Here is a 25,908-nt window from a genome sequence, read left to right on the forward strand (position 1 = left end):
CCAGGCCATATTTTGAACAGTGCTGTCCTTGACCATGAGTTTCCTGGGCAGTGAGCAAGCGTTTCACAGTGGCAGTCAGTAGGAACATCACAGCAGGCTCACATCACGTCACAACTGTCCTGGGATGAGGCCGGCTGGCATGGGTGCCTCCTCCATCCATCCCCCTGTGGCCCAGCCTCCAGGCTGCTGTGCTGCTGTCCCCAGCCCTGGGGACGACTGTCTTTGAGGCAAGGCCACACACACCAAGCTCGAATGAGGTGGGGAAGAATGTGACACGGCAAGTGCTCATGTTAGCACAGCCAGCATGTTCTCCTCCAGAGGGAGAGAGGCCTACGTGAGTAGCCATATTCTAATCTGTGGGTCTCTGAGCTAGCACTAAATCTGAACAAACAACATGTATTTTTCAATTAAAAGCTTTGGATGGCATCACTGTTAATATTCCAAAGTCTGCCATTCCTTAATGGGGCCAGGGTACCCAGCAGGTGCCCGTTTGCCCCAGACAGTGCTGGAGGGATCCTCGCAACATCACGGCCCTCACCATGTTGGGTGCCTGTGGAGAAGCAACTCCTCCCTTCTGATAGACCCGTTTCCTAAACGGTTGACTCATCTGGTGAGGTTCATCCCGTCTGCTGCTGTGCTGTCCCTGGGCCATCCTGGCCTCTGGAAGGTGACTGTAACTCTGGAATCAGTTGTGTTCGTGTTGATGCTGAGTCCCACACAGCGTTCTTCTTCCTAAGCAGAGACACTCTGTAGAGGCCTCTGAAGCTGTCATGTGTTCACGCATGCTCCTTTGACACTAGTAAGGTGCAAGATCTGAATTTCAAGAAAAATGTGCACACCCCACCCACTAAGTGGCGCCGGACATTCATTTCTTTCTTCATTGTGACTGCTTTGGGCTTTACCTCCTGACCCTGAGCTTGCACTGCCCACCCCAAGCCTGGAACCCAGGCCTGACTCCAGCTTCTCTTTTTAGTCCTGATTTCCAGCGAACTGTAAAAGCAGTAATGGGGGAGGCTTAAAAATATCCCAAGGGGGGCTGGCACTGTGGCATAGCAGGTAAAGCCACCGCCTACAGTGCTGGCATTCCTTATGGGCACCCATTCATGTCCCGGCTGCTCCACTTCCGATCCAACTCTGCTATGGCCTGGGAAAGTAGTAGAAGGTGGCCCAAGTCCTTGGGTCCCTGCACCTGCATGGGAGACCCAGAAGAAGCTTCTGGCTCCTGGCTTCGGATCAGCCCAGCTACAGCTGTTGTGGCCATTTGAGAAATTAACCAGTGGTTGGAAGACTTCTCTCGCTCTTGTTCTCTCTCTGCCTCTCTAACTCTGCCTTTCAAATAAAAATAAATAAATCTTTAAAAAAATGTATTCCCAGAGGAGCAGGCGTTTGGCCTAGCAGTTTAAGCCATCAGCTGGGACTCCCGCATCCCCTTTCCAAGTGTTCCTGGGCTCAAGTCCTGGCTCCACTTGGTCTGGCTTCCTGTTACTGCAGACTCTAGAAGGCAGCAGTCATGGCTCACCACAGGGGAGACCAGAATTGAGATCACAGCCCAGCCCCTGCTGTTGCGGACTTCCGTGGGGTGAGCCAGCAAATGGGAACATACATGTACATGCTGTCTCTCAGCCTCTCAAAACAAAATTTTTTTAATGTTCAAGAAAGTCCTGTCCCTTCCTGAGAAAAAGCATTCCCAAGAGCTTAGAAGTTTATAACATGATAAAATCTTAGCGTATGAAATGATAAATCTTTTATTTGGCCAGCAAGTAGGATGTTTTCCAATGTTTGTCTGAATTGTTTCTCAGGAATTTTCTCTGAAAGACACATACAGGCAAAGCAGGAGCATTTATTTTGTGTCAGTACTGTCTTCCTCTTCACTGTTCAGTAGCATAGCGAAGAACGCTAGTGGTTCAGATGTTGCCACTTCTCTGTAGCCAGCGTTCAGGGGAACCTTGTGGACTCCACAAACGCATTTTGTCAAGATCTAGAAAAGTGAGTGGAGAAGAACATTTCAAAAATCCTTCATTTTGAAAAGTGATTTTTTAAACCCGTTGGAATACACAAGGTTTTGTATGCTTAGCCAAAGCAGGTTCTACTGTGAACAGAGCTGCAGCTCAAGACAAGATCACCAGAAACCAAGAAAACGGTCAAATAAAGCAAAGCGAAAACTAAGACTCAGCTGCCAGGATACCTTGCCTCGTGCTGTAGCTGGGCTTTGCTTCTCTCTGCAGAAGCGTGGGAACCTGTTGTGTGCAGACACCGAAGGAGACAGCACAGATCCTGCCCTAATCCAGTTCACACTGTTCTTGGCCTGAAAAGTTGTACAGCAAACTCATTTTACCTAGAGGAGGAGTATTTTTTAAAAATATATTTATTTTATTTGAAAGACTGAGTGTCGGGGCCGGCACTGTGGCTTAGCAGGTAAAGCTGCCACCTGCAGTGCCAGCATCCCATATGGACACTGGTTCAAGCCCCAGCTGCTCCACTTCCGATCCAGCTCTCTGCTATGGCCTTGGAAAGCAGTAGAAGATGGCCCAAGATCTTGGGCCCCTGCACTCATGTGGGAGACCCAAACGAAGCTCCTGGCTCCTGGCTTCTGATCATTGCAGCTCTGGCCATTGTGACCATTTGGGAAGTGAACCAACGGATCGAAGACCTCTCTCTCTCTCTGCCTCTCTGCCTCTCTGCCTCTCTGCCTCTCCGCCTCTCCTTCTCTCTCTCTAGAACTCTGTCTTTGAAATAAATAAATAAATCTTTAAAAAAAAAAAAAAAAAAGAAGAAGAAGAAAGACTGAGTGTCAGAGAGGGAGAGACAGAGAAAAAGCCATCTACGTTCACTCCCCAAATGGCTACAACGATCAGAGCTGGGCCAGGAGCCAGGAACTTGGTCCAAGTCTCCCATGTGGGAGGCAGGAACCCACGCACTTGGGCCATTTGTTGCTGTTTCCCAGGTGCATTAGCAGGAGGATGTATCAGAAGCAGAGCAGCCAGGACTTGAATTGCACTCCAAAATGAGATGCTGGCGTCACAAGTGGTGGCTTGACCCACTGTACTACAATACCAGCCCCTAGGGGTAGTGTTTCTTCTTTTTTTTTTTTTTTTTTTTTTAAGATTTTATTTATTTTATTTGAGAGGTAGAGTTACAGACAGGGAGAGGGAGAGACAGAACGGTCTTCCTTCCATTGGTTCACTCTCCAAATGCCCACAGCAGCCAGAACTGCACCAGTCCGAAGCCAGGAGCCAGGTGCTTCTTCCTGATCTCCCATTTGGGTGCAGGGCCCAAGCACCTGGGCCATCCTCCACTGCCTTCCCGGGCCACAGCAGAGAGCTGGCCTGGAAGAGGGGCAACCGGGACTAGAACTGATGCCGACCCCTATTTTTTCTTTTTTTAAGATTTATAGATTCATTTGAAAGGTAGAATGATGAGACAAAGGAAGAGACAGAGATCTCCCATCCTCTGGTTCATCCCCCAAATGCCTGCAACAGCCAAGGGTGAACCAGGCCCAAAGCCAGAAGCCAGGAACTCCATTAAGGTCTCCCATGTGGGTGGTAGGAAGCCAAGCTCTTGGGCCATTATCCACTGCTTACCCAGACACAGGAGCAGGAAGCTGGATTGCAAGCAAATCAGCTGGAACTCTAACCAGGACTCCAGTGTGGAATACTGGCTTCACCAGCGTCAGCTTTATCCACTGAGCCACCCAGCACTAGCAGTGTTCTTAAACTAATCTATTGGTTGATTGATTTATTTTTCTGCAAGGCAGAGACAGTTTTCCTCCATTGGTTTATTTCCAAGATGCCCAAAACAGTTGTAACTAGACCGGGCTGAAGCTGGGAACCAGGAATTCAAGTCAGGTCCCCAGTGTGGTTAACAAGGACCCTGATGACTTGAGTCATCACTATTGCCTCCCTTGGGCTGCATTAGCAGGAGGTTGGTGCCATGTGCAGGAACCAGGAATTGTACTCAAGTGCTCTGATATGGGAGGCAGGCACCTGTTTTTGTTTTTTTGTTTTTTTTAAGTTTTATTTATTTGAGGGGCAGAGGTAGGGAAAGTCAGAGACATCTTCCATCTGCTGGTTCACTCCTAAATGTCCACAATGGCCAGAGCTGGGCAGATCCGAAGCCAGGGGCTTCTTCCAGGTCTCCCACGTGGGTGCAGGGGCCCAAACACTTGGGCCATCCTCCACTGCTTTCCCAAGAGGGAGCTGGATCAGAAGTGGAGCAGCTGGGGCTCGAACCAGTACCCATATGGGATGCGGGCACCACAGGCAGAGGTGTAACCTATCGTGCCTCAGCGCCAGCCTCGAAATGCATGCCTCTTAACTGCTAGGTCAGACACTCCAGGGAGACTTTGTTTTGTTTTTGTTTTTTGAGGCCACAAAAACATTTTTAAGCGTGGTTGTGATCTTCTTTAATAAAATGTGAGAGTTTTTTGTTTCATTGTAGAAATAGAAGATAGAAAGTAAACTTCTAGCTCAGCTTTTAGATTACTTTGTAATCAGGAAGCTTAAGGAAATCCGAAATTTTTAAAGTGAAAACAAGTTAATTTACCAGAGTCCCTGGAACTAAGTAAGTCCTGGCTTTCAGTGAGTTGAATTATGCTTCCTGCCACCGGTTTGGCTGGTCTGTTGTGCTGTAGAGTCGCAGTTCACCGTGTGCGGTTCTTCACAGAGAAGGGACCCATGGGTCGCAGGCAGCACTGGCTCTGCAGTTGTAATGACTGCGTTTCTGCTAGTTGGTGAGTGTTGTGCGCTATGTGAGCTTTCCCTCGCGTTGCCAGCTGACTTGTCTCCTGGACATCTCTGAGTTCAGAGTCGGCTAAAGTACAGTGGAATTGGAACTCATAAGCTGATTGGTTCATCTCTTTGGGATCCCATCTCTCTCTCTCTCTCTCTCTCTCTCTCTCACACACACACACACACACACACACACACACACAGTCTGCTTACACCTGATACTGCCAGAGAAATGGAAAGTGATTGTTCAGGTGACAGTGGCTTCCGGAGGAGCCTGTCAGGTTTCCCTGTAAAGACAGTGGGAAATGTACATCTGGGCCAAGGGGTGAGTAGGGTGGTGACTCCTCAACCCACAGCCGCATCTTAGAGGATTTACCTGGCTAAGTCCAGTAGGGATTTGCTCCGCACGTGGGTTTTCTGATTGTGGAGACACCTGTTGGTACCTGCGCAGTACATGCAGTAGGGACAGCCGTCCCCTGTGAGCTGAAGCAGGTGCTGCTTGTCCTTGCAGCCCAGGCTCATTAAGCACTTGTATGTACCAGGAACTGGTGAATTCTTTCGTTGTAACCTCACAGCCTCGTAACACAAGTACCATAGTAGAACCCCCAGCTTCCAGATAAGGAGCCAGGACACTGCCGTTAAGTGGGTCAAGGCCCCTCGGGCAGTCTGACCCCAAACGTCCACAACCCCTTTGCCATCACACCATGCTGCCTTCCTGCAGAGGCCATGTCCTGGGGTTCACAGAGGTATGAGGTGGACACAGTCCAGCCACAGAGCAATGAGATGGGTATACAAAAACAGACCAGAGGCCAGCGCCGCGGTTCACTAGGCTAATCCTCCACTTGCGGCGCCGGCACACCGGATTCTAGTCCCGGTCAGGGCGCCGGATTCTGTCCCGGTTGCCCCTCTTCCAGGCCAGCTCTCTGCTGTGGCCTGGGAGTGCAGTGGAGGATGGCCCAGGTGCTTGGGCCCTGCACCCCATGGGAGACCAGGATAAGTACCTAGCTCCCGCCATCGGATCAGCGCAGTGCACTGACCACAGTGCGCTTGCTGCAGTGGCCATTGGAGGGTGAACCAACGGCAAAGGAGGACCTTTCTCTCTGTCTCTCTCTCTCTCACTGTCCACTCTGCCTGTCAAAAAAAAAAAAAAAAAAAAAAAAAAAAAAAACCCAGAATGCCACGGCTCTCATTCATCTCATTCCTCCCCAGCCTCCCACTGTGGCCTTCACATAGGCCTGGTTCCCACCCGCCCACAACGCTCATTCACCCTCCCTGTGCTGCCTCCTGCCACAGGAAGCCGTCCCTGTACCTCTGCCATGCAGCTCTGCTCATGTCCCTCTTGGGTCCTTTGCAGCCTTGAATCTCATATTTAAGTGAATCAGGACCACCTTTGGAATCTGAGACGAGAAGATACTGCCAGGCCCCAGCTCGGATCTACTAGAACACGCTCCCTGAGCTGGATCCTGGGGATCCAGGATCCCGTCAGCCAGGTTAGGGAGCTGCTGCACAGCCCTGGTGAAGTCTGAATTCCAGCCGCGTGGCAGGCTGCTGGTCCGCCTTCCCCTCAGACCACAGCTCCATGAGGCTGATCCCGCTGTCTGTCGACACCCCCAGCAAAGCCCCTGGCGTTCAGCCAGCGCTCAGCAACTATTTCCGCTCCGTGTGTGCGTCTGTGACGACGCCCAGTGCCCTCTGGGGTAACCTGGGACGATCACCTAGGACAGGTTTTCCTGTAAGCCTCTGCGTGCTGGTTCTGGTGCTCGTAGCGCAGAGTAAAGACTTCCTCGAGTCCCAGGCCCTCCTCCCAGCAGCCGTCTCTCTGGCTTTCCCTCCACGGGTACTAAACCTCTCAGCCAATATGGGCACTGTTCACCTACACGGTAGGAGTTCTCATTTCTAAAGGGCAGCCTCCAGGGAGTTGCCCATGCGTGGTTACTAGGTCCTTGCTTGGTCATTATCGCTGATGCTGAGGGACGGGAGTAAATGCAGTGGTGTCCTTGGAGTCTCAGGCTGACTGATAAGAGCTTGCACCACAAATCCTGCACCCTGGAGAGCGTCTCTGACGAGCTACTCGTATGGCAGCAATCAGGGGTGCTCTGCCTTGGGGATGAAGCAGAGCCAGTGTCACCCAAGAGCAGTCTGCAGGGAAAGATGGGTGAGTGACAAGTCCAGGCACAGAAGGTGCCGCTCCCAGTGGGAGGCAGCAAGGGCACTGTTAAGGTCAGTGAGCTGCCATGGGGGCCAAGTGCTCGGCCCTCCTGGTCCTGGGCCTTACAGGAAACAAAGGTAAAGTAGGCCCTGCTTTAGGGCTCACTAACAAGACAGGGCCTGGTTTCATCCTTTCAGACCAGCCCAAGGCCAAAGACAAGCCCACAGTGCTCTGATAATTTGTTGCCATCGCTGATACCCTTTTCCCCCACATCCTGCTGGGTGCTGCTGTTGGCAGCGGGGGGAGGAAAGAGAAGGGAAGAGATATTGACTTTGCCAGGCAGGCCCCTGAGCTGCTGTGCACTTCTGTTCAGAAGGGGGAAGGCTCCCCACAGCGAGTGCTATGCTGAGACCCTGCTGCCTCCCATTGGCAGCCCCGCTGAGCCCTGCTGGGCGGCGGCCACAGCAGGTACCGCAAGCCTCCCTTGCTGCTTCTATACACTGGTCTCGAAAAAATGTGGGGATTTGGCTATAATCCATATAGTGTGTTACACCACACCCATATTATGGTTCTTTTGAAATGATGGCTCTAGCAGTGGTAGAATGCTGCATTTGTAAGATTTATTTTTAATTATTAGAAAGCAAAGCTACAGAGAGAGATCTTCCATCTGCTGGTTCATTCCCCAAGTGGCCGCAACAGCCAGGACCAGGCCAGACCAAAGCCAGAAGCCAGGAGCTTCTTCCCACATGGGTGCAGGGGCCCAAGCACCTGGGCCATCTTCCACTGCTTTCCCAGGCCATTAGTGGGGAGCTGGAATGGAAGTGGAGCAGTTGGGACTCGAACCAGCGCCCATTATGAATTCCAGCATCACAGGTGGTAGTTCTACCCGTCACACCACAATGCCAGCCAGTTGCTCCAGTTTCTAAAACACCATTTAAAAGGAAGGGAAGGAGGTTCCCATTTCCTGGGCAACTATGACCTGCCAGGAACTTCCATAGATGTGTTTTTAGTTGGGCTTCACAGTAACCCTTGGCTGTTGCTCCAATAATTAATTCCCATTTCACAGAGGAACAACTTGTGGCCAAAACCAAAATGTTCTCCCAGAGAGATGCAGGCAGGAAGCATTCTCACCACTGCCATACCATGCCCGAGCCTGTTGCTCTCTTTGAAATTGATCTGCGGGGGCCAGCGCTGTGGCATAGCGGGTCAAGCGGCCACCTGCAGTGCCAGCATCCCATGTGGGCACCGGTTCGAGTCCCGGCTGCTCTGTTTCTGAACCAGCTCTCTGCTCTGGCCTAGGAAAGCAGTAGAGGATGGCCCAAGTCTTTGGGCCCCTGCACCCACATGGTAGACCCAGAAGAAGCTCCTGGCTCTTGGCTTCAGATGGGTGCATCTCCAGCCGTTGTGACCAGTTGGGGAGTGAATCAGTGGATGGAAGACCCCTCTCTCCCTCTCCCGCCTCTCCCTCTCCCTCCTCTTCCTCTCCCTCCTCTCCCTCTCCCCCTCCCTCTCCCCCTCTCCCTCTCCCGCCTCTCCCTCTCCCGCCTCTCCCACCTCTCCCTCTCCCACCTCTCCCACCTCTCCCGCCTCTCCCGCCTCTCCGCCTCTCCTCTCTCTGTGTAACTCTGACTTTCAAGTAAAATAAATAAATCTTAAAAAAAAAAAAAAAAAGCGATCTGTGGTCACTTCCACAGAGACCCGGTGTCTCATCAGTTATTAACCTTTACCACAGAGCAGCAGTCCTTGAGGGGACTCCGGGCCTCTTGGTCATGGACGACCAGCTGAGAGCAGACACGTGTCCTGGGGCTGTGCCAGCTGTCCCCAGTGCTTCCTTCACTTCAGGAAAGAAGAAACAGCACCCTCTGGGTGACCCTTTCGGACCCTGTGCTCTGTCCTTAGCATTGGCCTCTGTCTTCACAGCAGCCCCGGGAGGGACATGGCACAGACGGGGAAACGGGCTCAGGTGGGCGGTGTGGCTCACCAGTCTGACACAGCAGGGAAGGAGTGCCAGGGTTTGCCCTGGGCACGTGCTCGCCTGCTCCCCACCACACTTCCCCCCCGGGGGGCCCTCATGGGACCCTTCACTACAAGCCGTTGTCTGAAGGGGGTGTCGCCTGGCTTTGGCTCAGAAGATGTTTCTCACACTTTGGAGAATCAGGCACGCGCGTTCTTCTATCCTTTGGTGACGCTTCTGTGATCCTGTTCAAATGAACGCTGTGTAATGTGCTTTCTCCCCCAGATCGGCCGTGGATTTGGAACATCCCTTACGTCAAAGCGCCAGACACACATGGGAACATGTGGGTGCCCTCCTGAGCGTCTGCAGTCGTAGGACATGGAGCCCCAGCACCGAGTGTTCCTGGCCGTACTGGGTGCGCACGTCCCTGAAGGTGATACTTGCGCTTCTGCAGAGGTCACACTTGTGACCGTGGGTGTATGTTTAATCATCACTGACATTCTCACTGAAAAGAAGAAGTGTCCCTTTGTTAATTCACTTTTATATGCTTTGAAAAGAAACCTATTAAACGTCACAATGTTGAACACACCTTTGGAGAGATGGTTAAAATTATCCCCGCAGCCACACACGCCCGTGACGGCTCGTGCTGCCCTGACCAACTTCACAGCTTGCGCCTCTCGAGGCGCCCTTCACTCACCCGGCCTCGCGGAGGGGTAATGCGATCTTCACTTTCTGAGGGTCTCGGGCATTTCTGGATTCAAGCTCGCACACTCTGTGGCTGGGGTCCGTCGACCCCTGCAGCCTTCTCGGCTCTCTGCCTCTGCTCAGCAAGTTCTCTCGCCCACCCAGCCCCGTGCTGGCAGCCTCTTGGCTCACAGGCTCATCCCGCGGGACCCGGCCACCAGCTGTTTCCTCATCCATTTCCCAGGCCACCCCCAGAGACGCCCAGAGAAGCCAGCTCCTAGGATCCGTGCAGCGCACACAAGCGCTTTGCTGGAAGGAAATCCTCACGGGTGACTGCGTGGCGTGCCACCAGTTCCCAAGGGAGGAAGCTGAGGCCAGGTGGTTCCGGATGTGGCCCGGGCCACAGCTGCCTGGGGTCTGAGCGGGGTCTGAGCGGGGTCTGCGTCGGTGCATGGGGCTCTCCTGGGGTGATTTAGACCCTGACTTCTGCGTGACGCTGATCTCCAGTTTGTCACCAGACAGATGATGTCATTCATCTTATAAACTTAGGAGGGAGCTGAATAATAGTTTTGAAAGTTTTTCGAAAATACCCTGTCAGGGTATTCCCTGGAGGCCTAGGAGTTTCCAAGAGCCCCTTAGGAACCTGGAGTGGAGGGAAGGGCTGAGGAAGACAGCTTCGGAGCCACCCCGCTTTCCTTACTGGGCCTCCACCTGTGAGACACGCACATACGTAGTTTATTCTGGTCAAAAAAGCTGAAAAGCCACTAAGTTAACAAGTTCATTTCACAGGGAAGAAAGCTCAGGCATGAGCCCTCCCGGCCCACATCCTGTGGATCAAAACATTGAGGTCCTCACCTGGTGAGCTGACCGCCACGGACCGGCAGTAGGAGCCGGCGCTGCTGGGGCCGACCCAGAGCCTGGCGGTGACCTCACGCTCATTCTTTAGGGTTAGCCTCGTTTTCCTGGTAAGGAAACTTGGGCTCAAAAACGTCATACTTGTAGGGCGTATTTTTACCTGTACTTGCACCCATGTCAGACAAACACCCAAAGGCTGCCCTCTTAACCAGCAGGCTGTCCCACCAGTGGCCTGGGCTAGGCTCTGTGGGATACTAATGTCTCAAAGGATGGCCCCTCCCTCCCCACCCCCCATCCACCATGGACAGATACTGCTGTAGAGTGTTACGGCGGGCACTTGGATGCCACACTGCTGTCAAGTGCTGTGGGGGTTTCCAGATGCTTTCTGACCCCATCACAGCAGCCCACGGACCACACCTGGAGACGGTTCTGTGGAGTGGGCTAGATAGGTCATTGGGGGCCACGCTAGGAGAAACCCGTCCATGATCACAGAGTTTGCCCTCAGCCCCCAACAGCAGCCCTGTGCCCTGTCCAGTTGAGGAGGGGCGGGGCGGGGCCATCAGTAGAGTCAGCGCCGTGTGCTTTCTGGGCAGAGCTGATCGCACTCGTGGGCAGTGATGCCCCAGGAATAACGAACCAGTAGCAACAGAAGACAAGCAGGTCCCCGCGTCTGGGCCTGGTGTTAGGACTGAGCGACCCAGAGTGCGGCGGCCAGGCCGCTGATGTGTTGTGGAAACCGCCTCCATCATCCCCCAGTGGGGCCTACCAGGTATGTCTCCAGGGAACAGGCCTCTCGCGACCCAGGCTTTGTCCCCTCTCCTCCCACCCCTCTGATCTCATGGAAAGGCCGCCTGGGCAGGCCTCCAGCACACCGCTCTCTGACTGCCCTGTGAACTGTCAATGTAACAGACTCACGGTCTGATCAGGACGTTTTATACATGTGACAGAAGGAACCGCTGCCTTTTTCTCGTAAGAAAAAAGTTCTTTTTCCGTCTTCCCTAACATCCTGTGGAAATAGGCCTGAGCATTGGCGAGACCTAAAAACTCAATGCAGGGAACGGTCGGCATGGACACACGGTGCCCTCGGGTTCATCTGCCACTTTGGCTGGACTCCCTGCGCCCTGCACTGCTCATGAATTCCTGTGTGAAGGGAAGGATGGCCGGCCACCCTAACCCTAACCAACTCTTGAGGTCGAGGAAGGCGCTAGCTAGGACTTGTAAATTGTTTGTCAGTATACTGGGGACACTTGCCTGGCTTACCCATAGCGTAGATCCACGTCACGGCAGCTCATCCCAGAGACAGCGACAGCTGATGCTTCCTGAGTTCTTTCCATGTTCTAACTCCTGGGCCCAGGTGCTTCACCCTTCATCCTCAGGCCAGCCCACTTTACAGATGGAGAAACAGGCGTGGGAGTTAAACAGCCAGAGTCCCCCGGTAAGTGGTAGGAGCAGCGCTGAGGTCTGCCCCCTCCTGCACCACATTGCAGTGTTGGAGCTCCACTTTCCTGGATTCTTGATAGAAGGTACATAGTTACTTTATTTTATTTTATTTATTTTTTTTTTTTTGACAGGCAGAGTGGACAGTGAGAGAGAGAGACAGAGAGAAAGGTCTTCCTTTGCCGTTGGTTCACCCTCCAATGGCCGCCGCGGCCGGCGCGCTGCGGCCGGCACACCGCGCTGATCCGATGGCAGGAGCCAGGAGCCGGGTGCTTTTCCTGGTCTGCCATGGGGTGCAGGGCCCAAGCACCTGGGCCATCCTCCACTGCACTCCCTGGCCACAGCAGAGGGCTGGCCTGGAAGAGGGGCAACCGGGACAGAATCCGGCGCCCCAACCGGGACTAGAACCCAGTGTGCTGGCGCCGCTAGGCGGAGGATTAGGTACATAGTTACTTTAATAGAAACAATCAGGATTGCAAAACCCCAAGTAAATGTGATTTAGGCATCAGACTTGGAATGTTTAAAAATCTTGCAACTGATTTTATTCACAATCTTTGTTTTTCCATGTGAAATTAAAAGTTTATGTTCTAGGGGCAAGTGTTCGACACAGCGCCTAAGACACCCACATTCCATACTAGAGTGCCTGGATGCAAGCCCCAGCTGCACCCCGACTCCAGCTTGCTGCTAATGTGCACCCCGGGAGGCGGCAGGTGACGGCTTAAATACTTGAGTCCCTCTCCTATGGGGGAGACGCCTGCATTGAGTTCCTGGCACGCAGCTGTGGCCTGGCCCAGCCCCCGCCGCTACAAGCTTCTGGGGAGTGAGCCAGGGTTGGGAGCTCTGTCTCAAATATTTGAGAGTTTATGGTCTCGGGAAATTGTCTAATTTTATTTGTTCATTGTGAAACCAGTTTTGGGTGATCTAGGTGTTTTGCTTTTCATAGTATGGGACATTTGACTATCCTCATTAATAGAATCTGCTAAGAAAAAATACTTATAGGAAAAATGAGACTTTCAGCAAAGTAAGTAGACAAGTCACACCAAAAAAAGAATTAGCATTGTAACCCGTTGGTCTTTGCTCGTGAGTACCTTGAGGGTTTGGACAGGTGTTCTTTTATGTTTATGAAGCCGATCAGTGACATTGATGGATGTGAAATTGTACGTGATAAACCGCCAAAGCCTGCCCAGGGACTCAGTGACTGGCAGGAGTAAAATAGCGTCACTACAGTGTAGCATTGAACCTAAAGCTTGTTTGCATGCTACCTACGTTGCACACAGGTTAGATGCCATTAGGATAAGGTCTTTGAGAAGTTTTCCTGGTAGGTAGCCCACTCCAAGTAACGCCCAGGGCAAGAGCACACAGACTGCAATGGCTGCCTCTCGCAGTAAGTCGGGTCTGGGGTCCACTGCTTGTGTAATAGGGCCCACACACAACAAAGAGAGCAGGTTAGGGGGTATGTGGAGCCAGCTGCTTCTGGAAGTACCAGCAGTGACACGTCCGGAACCCAGCATGGATTCAGTCACCAGGCAGGTGATTGGATGATCTGGCCTGTGTTCACTAATCCTTGAGCAGTGACAATGACCAGCAAGTACTGAGCACTTGGGTCAGGAACCCTTGCATGTGCCCTATGACACCCTAAGAACTATTTCCCCTACCACAGATGGAGAGACTACAGAGGCCACTTGTCCAGGCTCACACAGCTGGGATCTGAATCCAGGCTTACGCTGCACCGCCGTGAGGCTCAGGCAGTGAGTGTGGCAAATGCTCCCTAGCTCAGGCAGTGAGTGTGGCAAGTGCTCCCTAGCTCCGGCCGAGGAGCAGGCTTGGTGATAAGCAAGTATGTAGATACCAGACCGGGTGCCCTTTCATCCACTGCAACTGCAAATCATGGCTGGTGTGGCAGAGCCGACTAGCTGCACAGAAAGTCAACCAGTAAATGTCGCATTAGCGTGCGGGCCCAAGCTGATGAATTACAGAGGCCAGATGGCACTGCCAATGGAACAGGCTCCTTTCAAGTGACAGCGTCCGAGGTTCTGTTCGGTTCCCCGGCTGCAACCCAGCGTTTCCGTGGCCTCACTGCACCTGCAGCACAGAGCGAGAGGGATCAGGCTGGGTGTCGCAGAGTAGGCCGCAGCGGAGGTGCCGGGGAGAGAGGGAGGGCCATGAGGAAATGAAGCCAGCCCGGGCAGGGCTGAGTGCTGAGCCCGGGGGAGCCAAAGTGTCCCGAGTCCGGTACCACATGTGTCCTGGACTTCACAGAGGCCCGTGTGAGCCGTCCTGAAGCAGAGTCCGGTGGCCGCGTCTGGATTGCACGTTAGTCTCCGTAGGCTGCAGGAGCCTTGAACCACAGCCTGACCCTTGTGCGTGGCCCATGTTTCTGCAGCACCTGCTTCACTCTCTCCTGAGCCCAACGCAGTTTGTTGAGAACCAGAAGCCTCTGGACCAGCGTCCTTTTTTAGGACAAGAATAGAGAAGGCGCGAGGGAAAGGCCAAGGAGACAGTGCATCCACTGGGTCAGATCGGAGGTCACTACACACCTTCATCACATCACGGGACAGGTGACAATGCCTTCATTTGATAATAGAAAAATAAGGTTCATGACCTGATAGCTCAGTAATGAACAAGGGCTGTGCCTCTTCTGGGATGCTGGGTCCGCCCCAGCTCTGCCAGCACAGGGCTGAGGACACGGGTGATGCCACTGCGTGTGCCCTGCATAGCTGTTTACTCGCAGGTTCTTTAAAAATTACATGGCCAGGCAGGCAATTCACACAGCGATTAAAACACCCCATCCCATATTGGAGTGTGCCGGTTCAAGTCCCAGCTGCCTTCCATTTCCAGCTTCTTGCTGATACGTTCCCTGGGAGGCAGCAGATGGTGGCTCAAAGAGTTGGGTCCCTGCCCAACCTAGATGGAGGGAGACCTAGATGGAGTTCTTGGCTCCTGGCTTCAGCCTGGCCCAGCCCCAGCTCTGGCAGGCACTTGGGAAGTGAACCAGCAAAAAGGAGTCTTATCTCTGTCTCTTTCAAATAAATAGAATTTTTTTAAATGAACATGGCAACTGAATGCTGGTTTTGTTTGTTCAGTAATGGATATTACTAAAATTTAAAAGCCTCTGAAATATTTTATCAGTATGTTTATGAAAGAATACATCAGGATCTTTTTTTCTTTTTGACAGGCAGAGTTAGACAGTGAGAAAGAGAGACAGAGAAAGGTCTTCCTTTTCTGTTGTTTCACACCCCCCCCCCAATGGCCACCGTGGCCAGCGCGCTGCAGCCGGTGCACTGCGCTGATCTGAAGCCAGGAGCCAGGTGCTTCTCCTGGTCTCCCATGTGGGTGCAGGGCCCAAGCACTTGGGCCATCCTCCACTGCACTCCCAGGCCACAGCAGAGAGCTAGACTGGAAGAGGAGCAACCGGGACAGAACCGGTGCCCCAATCAGGACTAGAACCTGGAGTACCAGCGCCGCAGGCAGAGGATTAGCCTAGTGAGCTGCGGCACCGGCCTCAGGATTCTTTTATACTTGCAGACACCAAGCTAATTAGATGTGGGCAGGAAGATGGACTTGAACGAGGCTCCTGTGATGGTGCCAGAGCCAGGGGAACCACAAGGCAGCTGTCCCACGCTGCAGCTCTGCCCTCCAGAACACAGGCTTCATCATCCAGCTGAACTCCCCTACAGCCTCAGGACCTGCCTGCCTGCTGCCAGTCACCACGGAGGACCTGCTGGCCAGCTCGAGTCACCTGTCCACACCTGGTGCAGCCTCCACAGACGCTGGGGCAGGGAGCTCTGTCCACAGGGGTGGGAGATGCCTGACGTCTGCTCCGGGGAAGTCCTCCCGCGCCACAGGAACCGTTCTCTGCCTCTCGCTGAATAATGTGTGCAAGCCTGTAGAGCTGATTTAAAGAAAAAGGAAACCAAGCAGAGGAATTTTGGAAATTGGAGCTTTTAGAAAAAAATGAATGAACTCGTAATCTGAGTGTTCCAAGACAGTGAGTTCTCAAACTCTGGGTCACAGCCCTCCGTGAATCATGAAATCCAGTGAATCATTCCACCCGCGTAGTGGGTCCTAACTGCACGTTTTGATAGAGGAGAAAATGTACGTGTGGGGCAGGGGTTTAGCCTTGCAGTAAAGAGGGGTGCCTGTCTACACCCTAAATCCAGGTTCCTGCTAGTGCACACCATGGGAGGCAGGGGTGACAGCTCAAGTAATTGGTTTTGGTTTTTATTAATTTTTTTTTCATTTTATTTGAAAACCAGAGGCAGAAAGAGATCATTCATCTTTGGTTCACTCCCAAAAATGCCCCCCAACAGCTAGGTCTGGGCCAGGCCAAAGCCAGGACCCAGAAGTCCATCCAGGATTCCCATGTGGGTAGTAGGTACCAACTGCTTCAGCCATCGCCACTGCCTCCCACGATGGCGTTACAGGAAGCTGGCTCAGACGTGGAGGAGCCTGGACCAACTAAGTACTCCAGTGTGGACGCAGCGTCCCAGGGCTGACGTCACTGCTGAGCCAAATGCCCGCCCCACGTCATTGGGTTCCTGCCATGCAGGTGGAGACAAGGGTTGCGTTCTCAGCTCTCAGAAGATGGGAGATCTCTTGGTTCTCTCTCTCTCCCTCCCTGCATTCCTGTCCCCAAATAAGTTTTTTTAAAAAAAATAGTAAGCTCTTGTTCCCGTTTGCATATCTAAGCTTTTCAGCATTCCAGTAAAGATGTCCTTCCCAGGTTTGCCAGTTCATCCACCCTGACATTTGGCTGAGGCCTGCGAGGTGACTCACTGCAAGGCACACAGGACTAGGATCATCTCGTCCCTGCTCAGCCTCCTCCCCCACGGAGACCCCAGGCAAGTCCTCAGTGCCTGTGCGTCTTCCTCCTAACACCCGCCCTCCTGACACACCGGTAGGGACCAGGTGACAGGGTGCCGTAGACGGTGGCCACGTGCCGGAAGCACACAGTGTCTGATTTATCATCAGTAAAAAGTGGACTTGGAGCTGGCAGCTGCCCAGGGGTAACCCGGATGTAGAAAGTAAGCCCACAGCTTTTGGGAACCAGCGCTCTTCCACAAGTGCTAAATTCGGGTCATTTCTGGCCACCGCAGGGTGGCCGGGGGCCTTTGGGTCCCGCAGGATGGGGGCACTGCCCACAAGGAAGTCTTGACTGTCGGCCGGGCTCTCTGCAGCAGCCACAGAGGACTCCGTGGTGTGCACCTGCACACCTCTGCCCTGAAAGTGCTGGGTCTACAGTGCCTGCTGCCTCCTTGGCTTTGCTGGGGGAGCAGGGAGCTGGGGAGACCACAGCCGTGTCAGCCCCTGAGGGAGGAGAGGTGCAGAGGCAGGGGTGAGGGCCTCAGGGATTGGGCTTGCCTAGGAGTCACAGTAAACGCCCTCAGGCTGCACCCGCATCCTGGAGCCATGCTGGGAACCGCGAAGCGTTAGGTTCTGGGACCTGCTGTCCGCTCCGGAGATGGGACGGGATAACGCGACTGGGCTGGGGGCACGCACGGAGTTCTGCAGGGATGGCTGCCTTCAGGGGTGTGTCTGGGGCTGGGGAGGCAGCGAGGAGCTGTGTGTGCTATGGATGGAGACAGCCCAGGGAAGAAGCGGAGCCTGGACAGAGTACGTGGTTGGGGAGGGTGTAGAGTGGGCAGGCTGAGGCCAGCCACAGCATGGCTTGAGGGGAGGGGTTGCCTGCGAAACGTGGTCGAAGCAGTAGGGTAAATTTTTTTCTTTTTTTTTTTTTTTTTTTTTTTTGACAGGCAGAGTTAGACAGTGAGAGAGAGACAGAGAGAAAGGTCTTCCTTTTCCATTGGTTCACTCCCCCAAATGGCCGCTACGGCCGGCGCACTGCGCTGATCCAAAGCCAGGAGCCAGGTGTTTCTCCTGGTCTCCCATGGGGTGCAGGGCTCAAAGACCTGGGCCATCCTCCACTGCCCTCCTGGGCCACAGCAGAGAGCTGGACTGAAAGAGGAGCGACCGGGACTAGAACCTGGGGTGCCAGCGCCACAGGCAGAGGACTAGCCAAGTGAGCTGTGGTGCCAGCAGTAGGGCAAATTTTTTAAAAAGATCTATTTATTTAAAAGTCAGAGTTACAGAGAGAGAGGGAGACACACACAGAGAGAGACAGCACTTTCATATACTGGTTCAGATGGCCAGAGCTAGGCCAGGCCAAACCGGGAACCAGGAGCTTCCTCCAGACCTCCCACCTGGGTAGCAGGGCCCAAGCACTTAGGGCATCTTCTGCTGTCTTTCCCAGGCCACTAGCAGGGAACTGGATTGGACGTGGAGCAGCCAGGACTGGAACTGGCACCCATGTGGGATGCCAGCATCACAGGCGACGGCTCTACCCACTACACCACAATGCTGACCCCAAAATTTATTTTTTAACTTGAGAAGCAGTCAAACACAGCAAATTCCCAGCTGTGGGTTCCCCTCCCAAATGCGCACAATGGCCAGGGCTAGGCAAAGGTAGAAGCCAGGAGTTGGGAACTCAACCCAGGTCTCCCATGGGTGGCAGGGACCCAACTGCTTGACCCTCACTGCTGCCTCCCAGGGTCCACATTATCAGGAAGCTGGAGCCCAAGTTCAAGGTCAAACCCAGACACTCAGATGTGGGCCACTGGCACCCTAACCGGCATCTTAGCTGCTAGGCAAATGCCCACCCTGGGAAAAGATATGTTGAGACACCATGAGTGCCTGCATTTGACATGAAAAGCTCCTGTTAGGTTTGCAAAGAAGAGTTGGTCTAACAACCTCCCTTCAATATCTGAAACAACACCTGGGGAATCTAGATAGTTCCCTGGCCAAGAGCTTTACCATGTATGAGAGGCATTCATGCAGGAAAGACGTAAGGGGCTGCTGCACCCAGGCATGTTCCCACCTCACATTTTTAAAGATTTATTTTTTATTTATTATTTGAAAGAGTTACACAGAGAGAGGAGAGGCAGAGAGAGAGAGAGGTTCACTCTCCAATTAGCCGCAATGACTGGAGCTGCACCAATCCAAAGCCAGGAGCCAGGAGCTTCTTCCGGGTCTCCCACACAGATGCAGGGGCCCAAGCACTTGGACCATCTTCTACTGCTTTCCCAGGCCACAGCAGAGAGCTGGATCAGAAGTGGAGCAGCCGGGTCTTGAACCGGCGACCATATGGGATGCCAGCGCTTTAGACCAGGGCTTTAACCCGCTGCGCCACAGTGCCGGTCCCCCACCTCACATTTGGCAGGGAGTGGCCACCCTATGTGGTCTCTAATTCTTGTTTGTTAGAGTCTTACCCTCCCTCCCCTTCAAGTAGAAAAGCTGAGTGGCTTTAAAAAATAAATGCAAAGGTGAGGAGAAGGAAGCAAAGTGCATAAGGGACTGTGTGGGGAGCAACCGAGACTAGACTAAATAACTGGAACTGCTAGGACTGATTCTATGCATCTGATCTCCCACCATATGGCACTGAGAGGGAGTAAACAACTTCCACACAGCTGCCTCACCAATTCGACTAACAAGCTGCAGGAGCTGATCCTGCCCCTGATTGGAGGAGAGCAGCGTGCTCAGCAGGCGGAGAGAGAGCGCCAGCAGAGTTGGGATTGGTGGAAGAGGACTATAAAGGAGGAGAGAGACAACATGCACCAGGAACATCTGAGGAACCCCTGAAAGAGTCAGCCGGCGGTGTGCTACTCCTCCGTGGAAGCGGAGAAAGCGGTGGGGGTGCCGGGAGCAAACCCGGGATGGTGTCGTTCCTACGCAAGGGGGGAAATGACAGCAAACCTGGGAAGGGTCGGGGAAAGAGAACAGCGCAGGGTCCGGTGTCGTTCCTCCGCGAGTCGGGGAGCGACAGGACTGCTGTGGGGTAACAGAAATATTTCCATGACCGAACTGTTGGGCACCAAATTGGGCATTTTTATTTACTGTAAATTATAACTTAATAAAAATGTTTTTTTTAAAAATGTACAGTTGAGGTGTATGCAGTCATTCATTGTGTGCAATTCTACATCAAGAAAGAGAAAACTAAACGCTGTTGAACTCTAGTTGATGATACTCACGCTGAGGTAGTCAGGGGCGAGGGTAGCAATGCCTGCACTAAATAGAAGGTAAATTAACAGACGGACAGATACATGGTACGGCAAGCATAGCGAATTACAGCTCAGCTGCACAGCCAAGGGGGTGATTTGCAAGTTGCCACTTTAAAATTCCAACTTGGACATGCTTGAAAATTTCATTATAAAATGTCGGGGGGAAACCAAGTGGCTTCAGGTTCCTGGCAGAGCCCAAGAGCTCCCCCGCTCGCACCGGCTCCACGTTGCAAGCCCTGGAGAAGATCCTCAAACCCAGCCACTCGCAGAGCTGAAGTGACCAGAAATAGCAGAAACTGAGTGGAGTCAGCCGGCGGAAGAAGGTGCCCCTGGGGAAGTTTCCTGCTGGTTTTCTTTCTCCCCACCTCTCTTCTCCTGAGGTCGGGTCTCGGGCTGTACCATGCAGGCCTGGGAGTCTCCAGCAGAAAATGGAGTCTGCCTGGAGTGAGTGCAGCCTCTGGAGAGGGAGTGACACAAGAGAGGACTCTCAAGTTCTCCACGTAGACTGCTGGGAGTTCCAGCTGACGTCTGAACTTGCATGCATGGCGAGGGCTAACACAAACTCAACATTAAATAAAAACCACTCAGCCACATTTCAGGGCTCAGCTGTCAGCGTCATGCTACCCTCCCTACGGAGCAGCATAGATAGAAAGTATGTCCATTATTGCACAACTTCTGGACGGCACTGGATTGGCCAATCCAGTTAAAACATGGAAGCTGTCCGAATCGACCCAGCTCCCACTCAAAAAATACCCAACCATGCTGCTCACAACAAGTCCACTTTGAATACACAGAGTCACAGGTTAAAAGTAAATGGGTGAGAAAAGACAGCATACAAATGTCAAGCAAAAGTCAGCCATGGTGACTGAGCCTCAGATAAAGTAGACTTCCAAGCCAAGAGTATGACCAGAGGGAAAGACGTTATCATCATAAATGCACGTGCCTGAAACAGCTCCAGGTCAACGAAGGAAAATGGACAGAATCAGAGGAAAAAAGACAATCACACAATTGTAATTAGTGATGTTAAATACCCTCTCACCCACCCATAGGACAGCCAGAATGAAAGTCAGCAAGACAGACGATCTGAAAACTCAGCTGGTCCCTTGACCTAATCGACCTTTACCGGCATTGCTACCCAGCAAGTGCAGACTGCGCCTTCTTTCCAAGTGTGTATGGCACACTCTCTAAGGCCATCTGGCTGTTCCATAAAACAGGTGTCAGTCAATTAAGAAAGAGGGGGAAACTGAATGTTGAATACTCACATTGGAAACAAGTTAGACATACATAACTTGCCTGTAAAAAAAAAAAAAGGCCGGCACTGTGGCTCACTAGGCTAATCCTCCACCTGTGGCGCCGGCACCCTGGGTTCTAGTCCCAGTTGGGGCGCCAGATTTTGTCCCAGTTGCTCCTCTTCCAGGCCAGCTCTCTGCTGTGGCCCGGGAGTACAGCGGAGGATGGCCCAAGTGCTTGGGCCCTGTACCCACATGGGAGACCAGGAGGAAGCACCTGGCTCCTGGCTTCAGATCGGCACAGCGCGCAGCCGTAGCAGCCATTTGAGGGGTGAACCAACAGAAGGAAGACCTTTCTCTCTGTCTCTCTCTCACTAACTCTGCCTGCCAAAAAAAAAAAAAAAAAAAAAAGAAAGAAAGAAAAGAAAAGAAAAAGAAAAAAAACAGATATTTGGAAATTATGCAAAATATTTCTAAATAATTCATGGTCCAAAGAAGAGAGAAGAAATTACAAAGTACTGTTAACAAAATGATGAAGATTCAGCATATCAAAAATTTTTAGGATGTAGCCCAGCTCTGGGATAACAGTGAGATTTAAAGCTTTAAAATACGAACATGAGCAAAGAACACAGGTCTAAAATCAGGAGCCTAAGCATCCTCTAGAAGCCAGGAAAAGAAGCAAAGTGAACCCAAAACGAAGCAGAAGAATAAAAATCATAAAGAGCGGGAAACCCAAGTGGGATTTATCCCAGAAATGCAAAATTGGCCATGACATTAAAAAAGCAACCGAGGCAATCCAGTGTATTAACAGAGTAAAGGAGAAAACGGTATCATTCCTGCACACAACATAAAGCACCCAACCAAATTCAGCACTCGCTTACGCCTTTTTAAAAAATACTCAGAAAACTAGAAACAGAACTAAAAAAAGGCTTCTTCAACCTGAGAAAGGGTATCTGAGAAATCCACAGCTGATATCGCGTTAAGGATGATAAACTGAGGGATTTCCTCTAAGATCCTGGACGAGACAAGGCTATCGGCTTCCACGCCTGCTACTCAGTAACGAGCTGACCATAACCATTGCGATGAGAGCGAGCGACCAGGAAGGAAGAACCAACCTGAACTGCGCATGGCTTGGTCACTCACCCAGAGACTTGTAAAGGACTCCACGGAGCAGCGGCTGTGCTGCGGCTCGCGAGGACATCTAGCAGGGCTGCCGGATAAAGCAAGTTCTGGAATCCCATTGACAATACCATCAAGAGCATCTAAAATGCTTCAGAATGAATTTGCAAAAGATGTGCGAGACCTCCTGATGAAAGCCTGCTAAGAAGACTGAAGTGATGAGAGGCAGACACCTCACTCACAAAAGGCCAAGATGCCAGTTTTGGCCCAAAATAGGTTTAACACCAGCCCTACCAAGAACCCACAGGGGCAATTCAGATGAAATTGACAAGCTGATTCTGATTTCTTATGGAGATGTAAAGGATTTATAACATCCAAAGAAATCCTGAAAAAGAAGAGCAGAATTGGACGACTCACACTTCCTTGACTTCAAGACCTACCACAGAGCTACAAGTTAAGGGGCCAGCACTGTGGTGTAGTGGGTAAAGCCGCTATCTGCCATGCTGGCAGCTCATACGGGTGCCGGTTCGAATCCCAGCTGCTCCACTTCCAATCCAGCTCCTGGGAAAGCAGCAGAAGACGGCACAAGTGCTTGGGCCCGTGCGCCCATGTAGGAGACCTGGAAGAAGCTCCAAGTTCCTGGCTTCAGTCTGGCCCAGCCTGGACTCTTGCAGCCACCTGGGGAGTGAACCAGTGGATGGAAGATCTCTCTCTCTCTCTGCTTCTCCCTCTAACTCTGCCTTTCAATTAAAAAAAAAAAAACCTTTATTTTAAAAAAGCTACAAGTAATTGAGATGGTGTAGTATTGGGATAAGAATGGGGACATAGATAATGAACAAAAAACAGAAGCCGGCGCCGCGGCTCACTAGGCTAATCCTCCGCCTAGCGGCGCCGGCACACCGGGTTCTAGTCCCGGTTGGGGCGCCGGATTCTGTCCCGGTTGCCCCTCTTCCAGGCCAGCCCTCTGCTGTGGCCAGGGAGTGCAGTGGAGGATGGCCCAGGTGCTTGGGCCCTGCACCCCATGGGAGACCAGGAAAAGCACCTGGCTCCTGGCTCCTGCCATCGGATCAGCGCGGTGCGCCGGCCGCGGCGGCCATTGGAGGGTGAACCAACGGCAAAAGGAAGACCTTTCTCTCTGTCTCTCTCTCACTGTCCACTCTGCCTGTCAAAAAAAAAAAAAAAAAAAAAAAACAGAAAGAAATTTAGTCATGGTTGTCTTTTCAACAAGTGGCATTGGATGAGTGAACGGCCATATGGACAAAATCAACTTTGACTCTTACCTCACACCTTATAACTAAAAATGGATTATAGACCCAGATATAAAGGGTAAAACCATACAATTTCTGGGGCAGCAGAGGACAGAAAATCTATGCAACCCAACAGAAAGATTGATCCATTGGTCTCCACCAAAATTAAAAACTTACATCGGTCTGAAAACATTTAAAAAAAATGAACTGGCAAGCCAGAAAGAGAAAGCATTCCCCAGATTTGAACTGAGGTGACTTCACTATAGCTATGCATAGTTTTTTCATAATACGTATTTTTCATGAACTTTTTGGAGACCCCTTATATTTGTGGTTTTCACAAAGACTTTGTACAAAAATTAATTTATCTTTGAATGTACCTTGAATGTGAGAAAGAACTGGTATCCTGGATATATCCAGGGGGCTTCAAAAGAGTTTGTGAAAAAATGGAATAAAAGATAATGTTGATTTTCCATGAACTTAATAAAAGGACTGATTTATTTATGTATGCATGTATTTTATTTATTTATTTGAAAGGCAGAGTTAGAGACAGGGAGAGAGACCTTTCATCTGCTGGTTCACTCCCCAGATGGCCACAGTGTTGGGGCTGGGCCAGGCTGAACCCGGGAGCCTACATCGTCATCAGGGTCTCCCAGGTGAGCCTAAGCCCTTGGACCCTCTTCTGCCACTTTCCTAGGCACACCAGCAGGGAGCTGAATCAGAAGTGGAGCAGTCAGGACTGGAACCAGCACTCACATGTGATGCCAGTGTCACAGGCAGTGGTTTAAACCACTGTGCCACAATACCAGCCCTTCATGGACTTTTTCTAATATTTACTTATTTGAGAGGCAGAACTACAGGCAGAGAGAGGAATAGACAGAGAGAGAGAGAGAGAGAGAGAGAGGTCTTCCATCTGCTGGTTCATTCCCCAAATGTCCACAATGGCTGAAGCTGAGCCTATCCAAAGTCAAGAGCCAGGAGCTTCCTCCAGGTCTCCCAGTGGGTGCAGGGGCCCAAGGACTTGGACCATCTTCTTCTGCTTTCCCAGGCCACACAGAGAACTGGATTGGAAGTGGAGCAGCCGAGACTCAAACTGGTGCCCACGTGGGATACTGGCCCTGCCGACGAGACTTAACCTATTATTCTACAACACTGGTCCCCCCCCCCATGAACTTTTTGAAGATGCCTTGTATAAAGAATCCCTATAACTTAATAATAGAGAAATGAATTTTTTTAAATGGGAAAAATATTTCAACTAGAATCTACAAAGGAAGACAAACAAATAGACAACAAGCACTTTAGACATCAAGGAAGTACAAATTAAAATGGCAGTGAGACATCACTGTACATCCACCCAAGTACAGTGTCTTAAAAACAGCCTGCCAGCTCTTCACAAGGGTGGTGGTGGTGGGGGAGGCTCAGGAACTGCTGTACCTCGACAGTGCAAGCAGCGCCTGGGGACAGCGGCAGGCAGTTTCTTAGGAAACTACCCCAGCACCCAGAATTCCCACTGCTATGTGCCCAGGACATGTGCAAACAGCTGCCTACAAACAGTTGCTCGAGCAGGTTCCTGACAATGTTACTTATGATAACCAAAATTCCCTAGAAACCCTGCTCCTATCAACAGAATAAGTGAACTATAATATATCTAAACAATGAAAAACTAGCAATAAAGAGGAAAAAGTTACTAAAACAGGGACACATTACTAAAGCATGGATAAATCGCAAAACTATGCTTCACACCAAGGAGACCTACCCGGAACAGCAAAACTAAATGCAATAAAGGCCACAAAATATATATATTTTTAATCACAAGGTCGGTTCCCTGTGGCGAATGTGGGAGGAAGCCTGGGAGTGCGCACCTGCAGGTGATGGTCCCTTGGCCGGCTGCACAGGCAGGTGCCTGCGACGTGTATGCAATTGTCAGAACCCTTTTAATGCTCCACTGCAGATCTGGGCATTTCACTGCTCGTAATCTTTACCCCCAAAGGAGCAAATAAATATTGAAATCTAGGTAACGACAGTCAAGCAGGAGAGCTGGGACAGGGCGGAAGTGCCTACAACTTTCTGCATCCCAATTGGATGGACCGATGGGAGGAGGGGCGCGTAGATGGGGAATCATGCAAGTATAGTGCAATGCTAACTGTGGAGTCCAGGTGCTGGGTATGTGGGTGCTCACTGGAAAATCTATACAACTTTTTGTCATGGTTGAAAGTTTTCATAATAAAATGGACACTCACCTCGGGTGCATATACCTGCCCCTGCGTCTGCTACTTTTCCAAAGAGCCTGCCCCAGTAGGCTACTACAAAATCAAAGCAGCGAGGAAGACGGGCGGTGTCAGGGCTTCTTCACGCGTCCCACAGCTGTGCGTGACTTTCATTCAAAATGATTTGGTTTTGCTCCTCAGGGCTGCGAGCGGGTGGGGCTCTGAACCTGGGACCGCTCCCACGTGCCC

The 25,908-nt window shown here is 51.7% G+C and overlaps 1 protein-coding gene across 5 annotated transcripts in view; it reads left to right on the forward strand.

Moving 5' to 3' along the window:
* The window catches only part of TDP1 (tyrosyl-DNA phosphodiesterase 1), a 93,421-nt gene extending 84,003 nt beyond the window's left edge, over positions 1-9,418 (forward strand). For all 5 annotated transcript variants that reach the window (XM_002719604.6, XM_070065523.2, XM_008271930.4 and 2 more), the window contains one exon: positions 9,116-9,418. In XM_002719604.6, the coding sequence (XP_002719650.2) occupies positions 9,116-9,189 (74 nt within the window). In that variant the 3' untranslated portion in view covers positions 9,190-9,418. The remainder of the gene's footprint in view (positions 1-9,115) is intronic.
* Positions 9,419-25,908: the final 16,490 nt, after the last annotated feature.

The sequence above is a fragment of the Oryctolagus cuniculus genome, chromosome 20, assembly GCF_051225735.1.
Source record: "Oryctolagus cuniculus isolate XC-2025 breed Fujian yellow rabbit chromosome 20, ASM5122573v1, whole genome shotgun sequence".
Classification (NCBI taxonomy): domain Eukaryota; kingdom Metazoa; phylum Chordata; class Mammalia; order Lagomorpha; family Leporidae; genus Oryctolagus; species Oryctolagus cuniculus.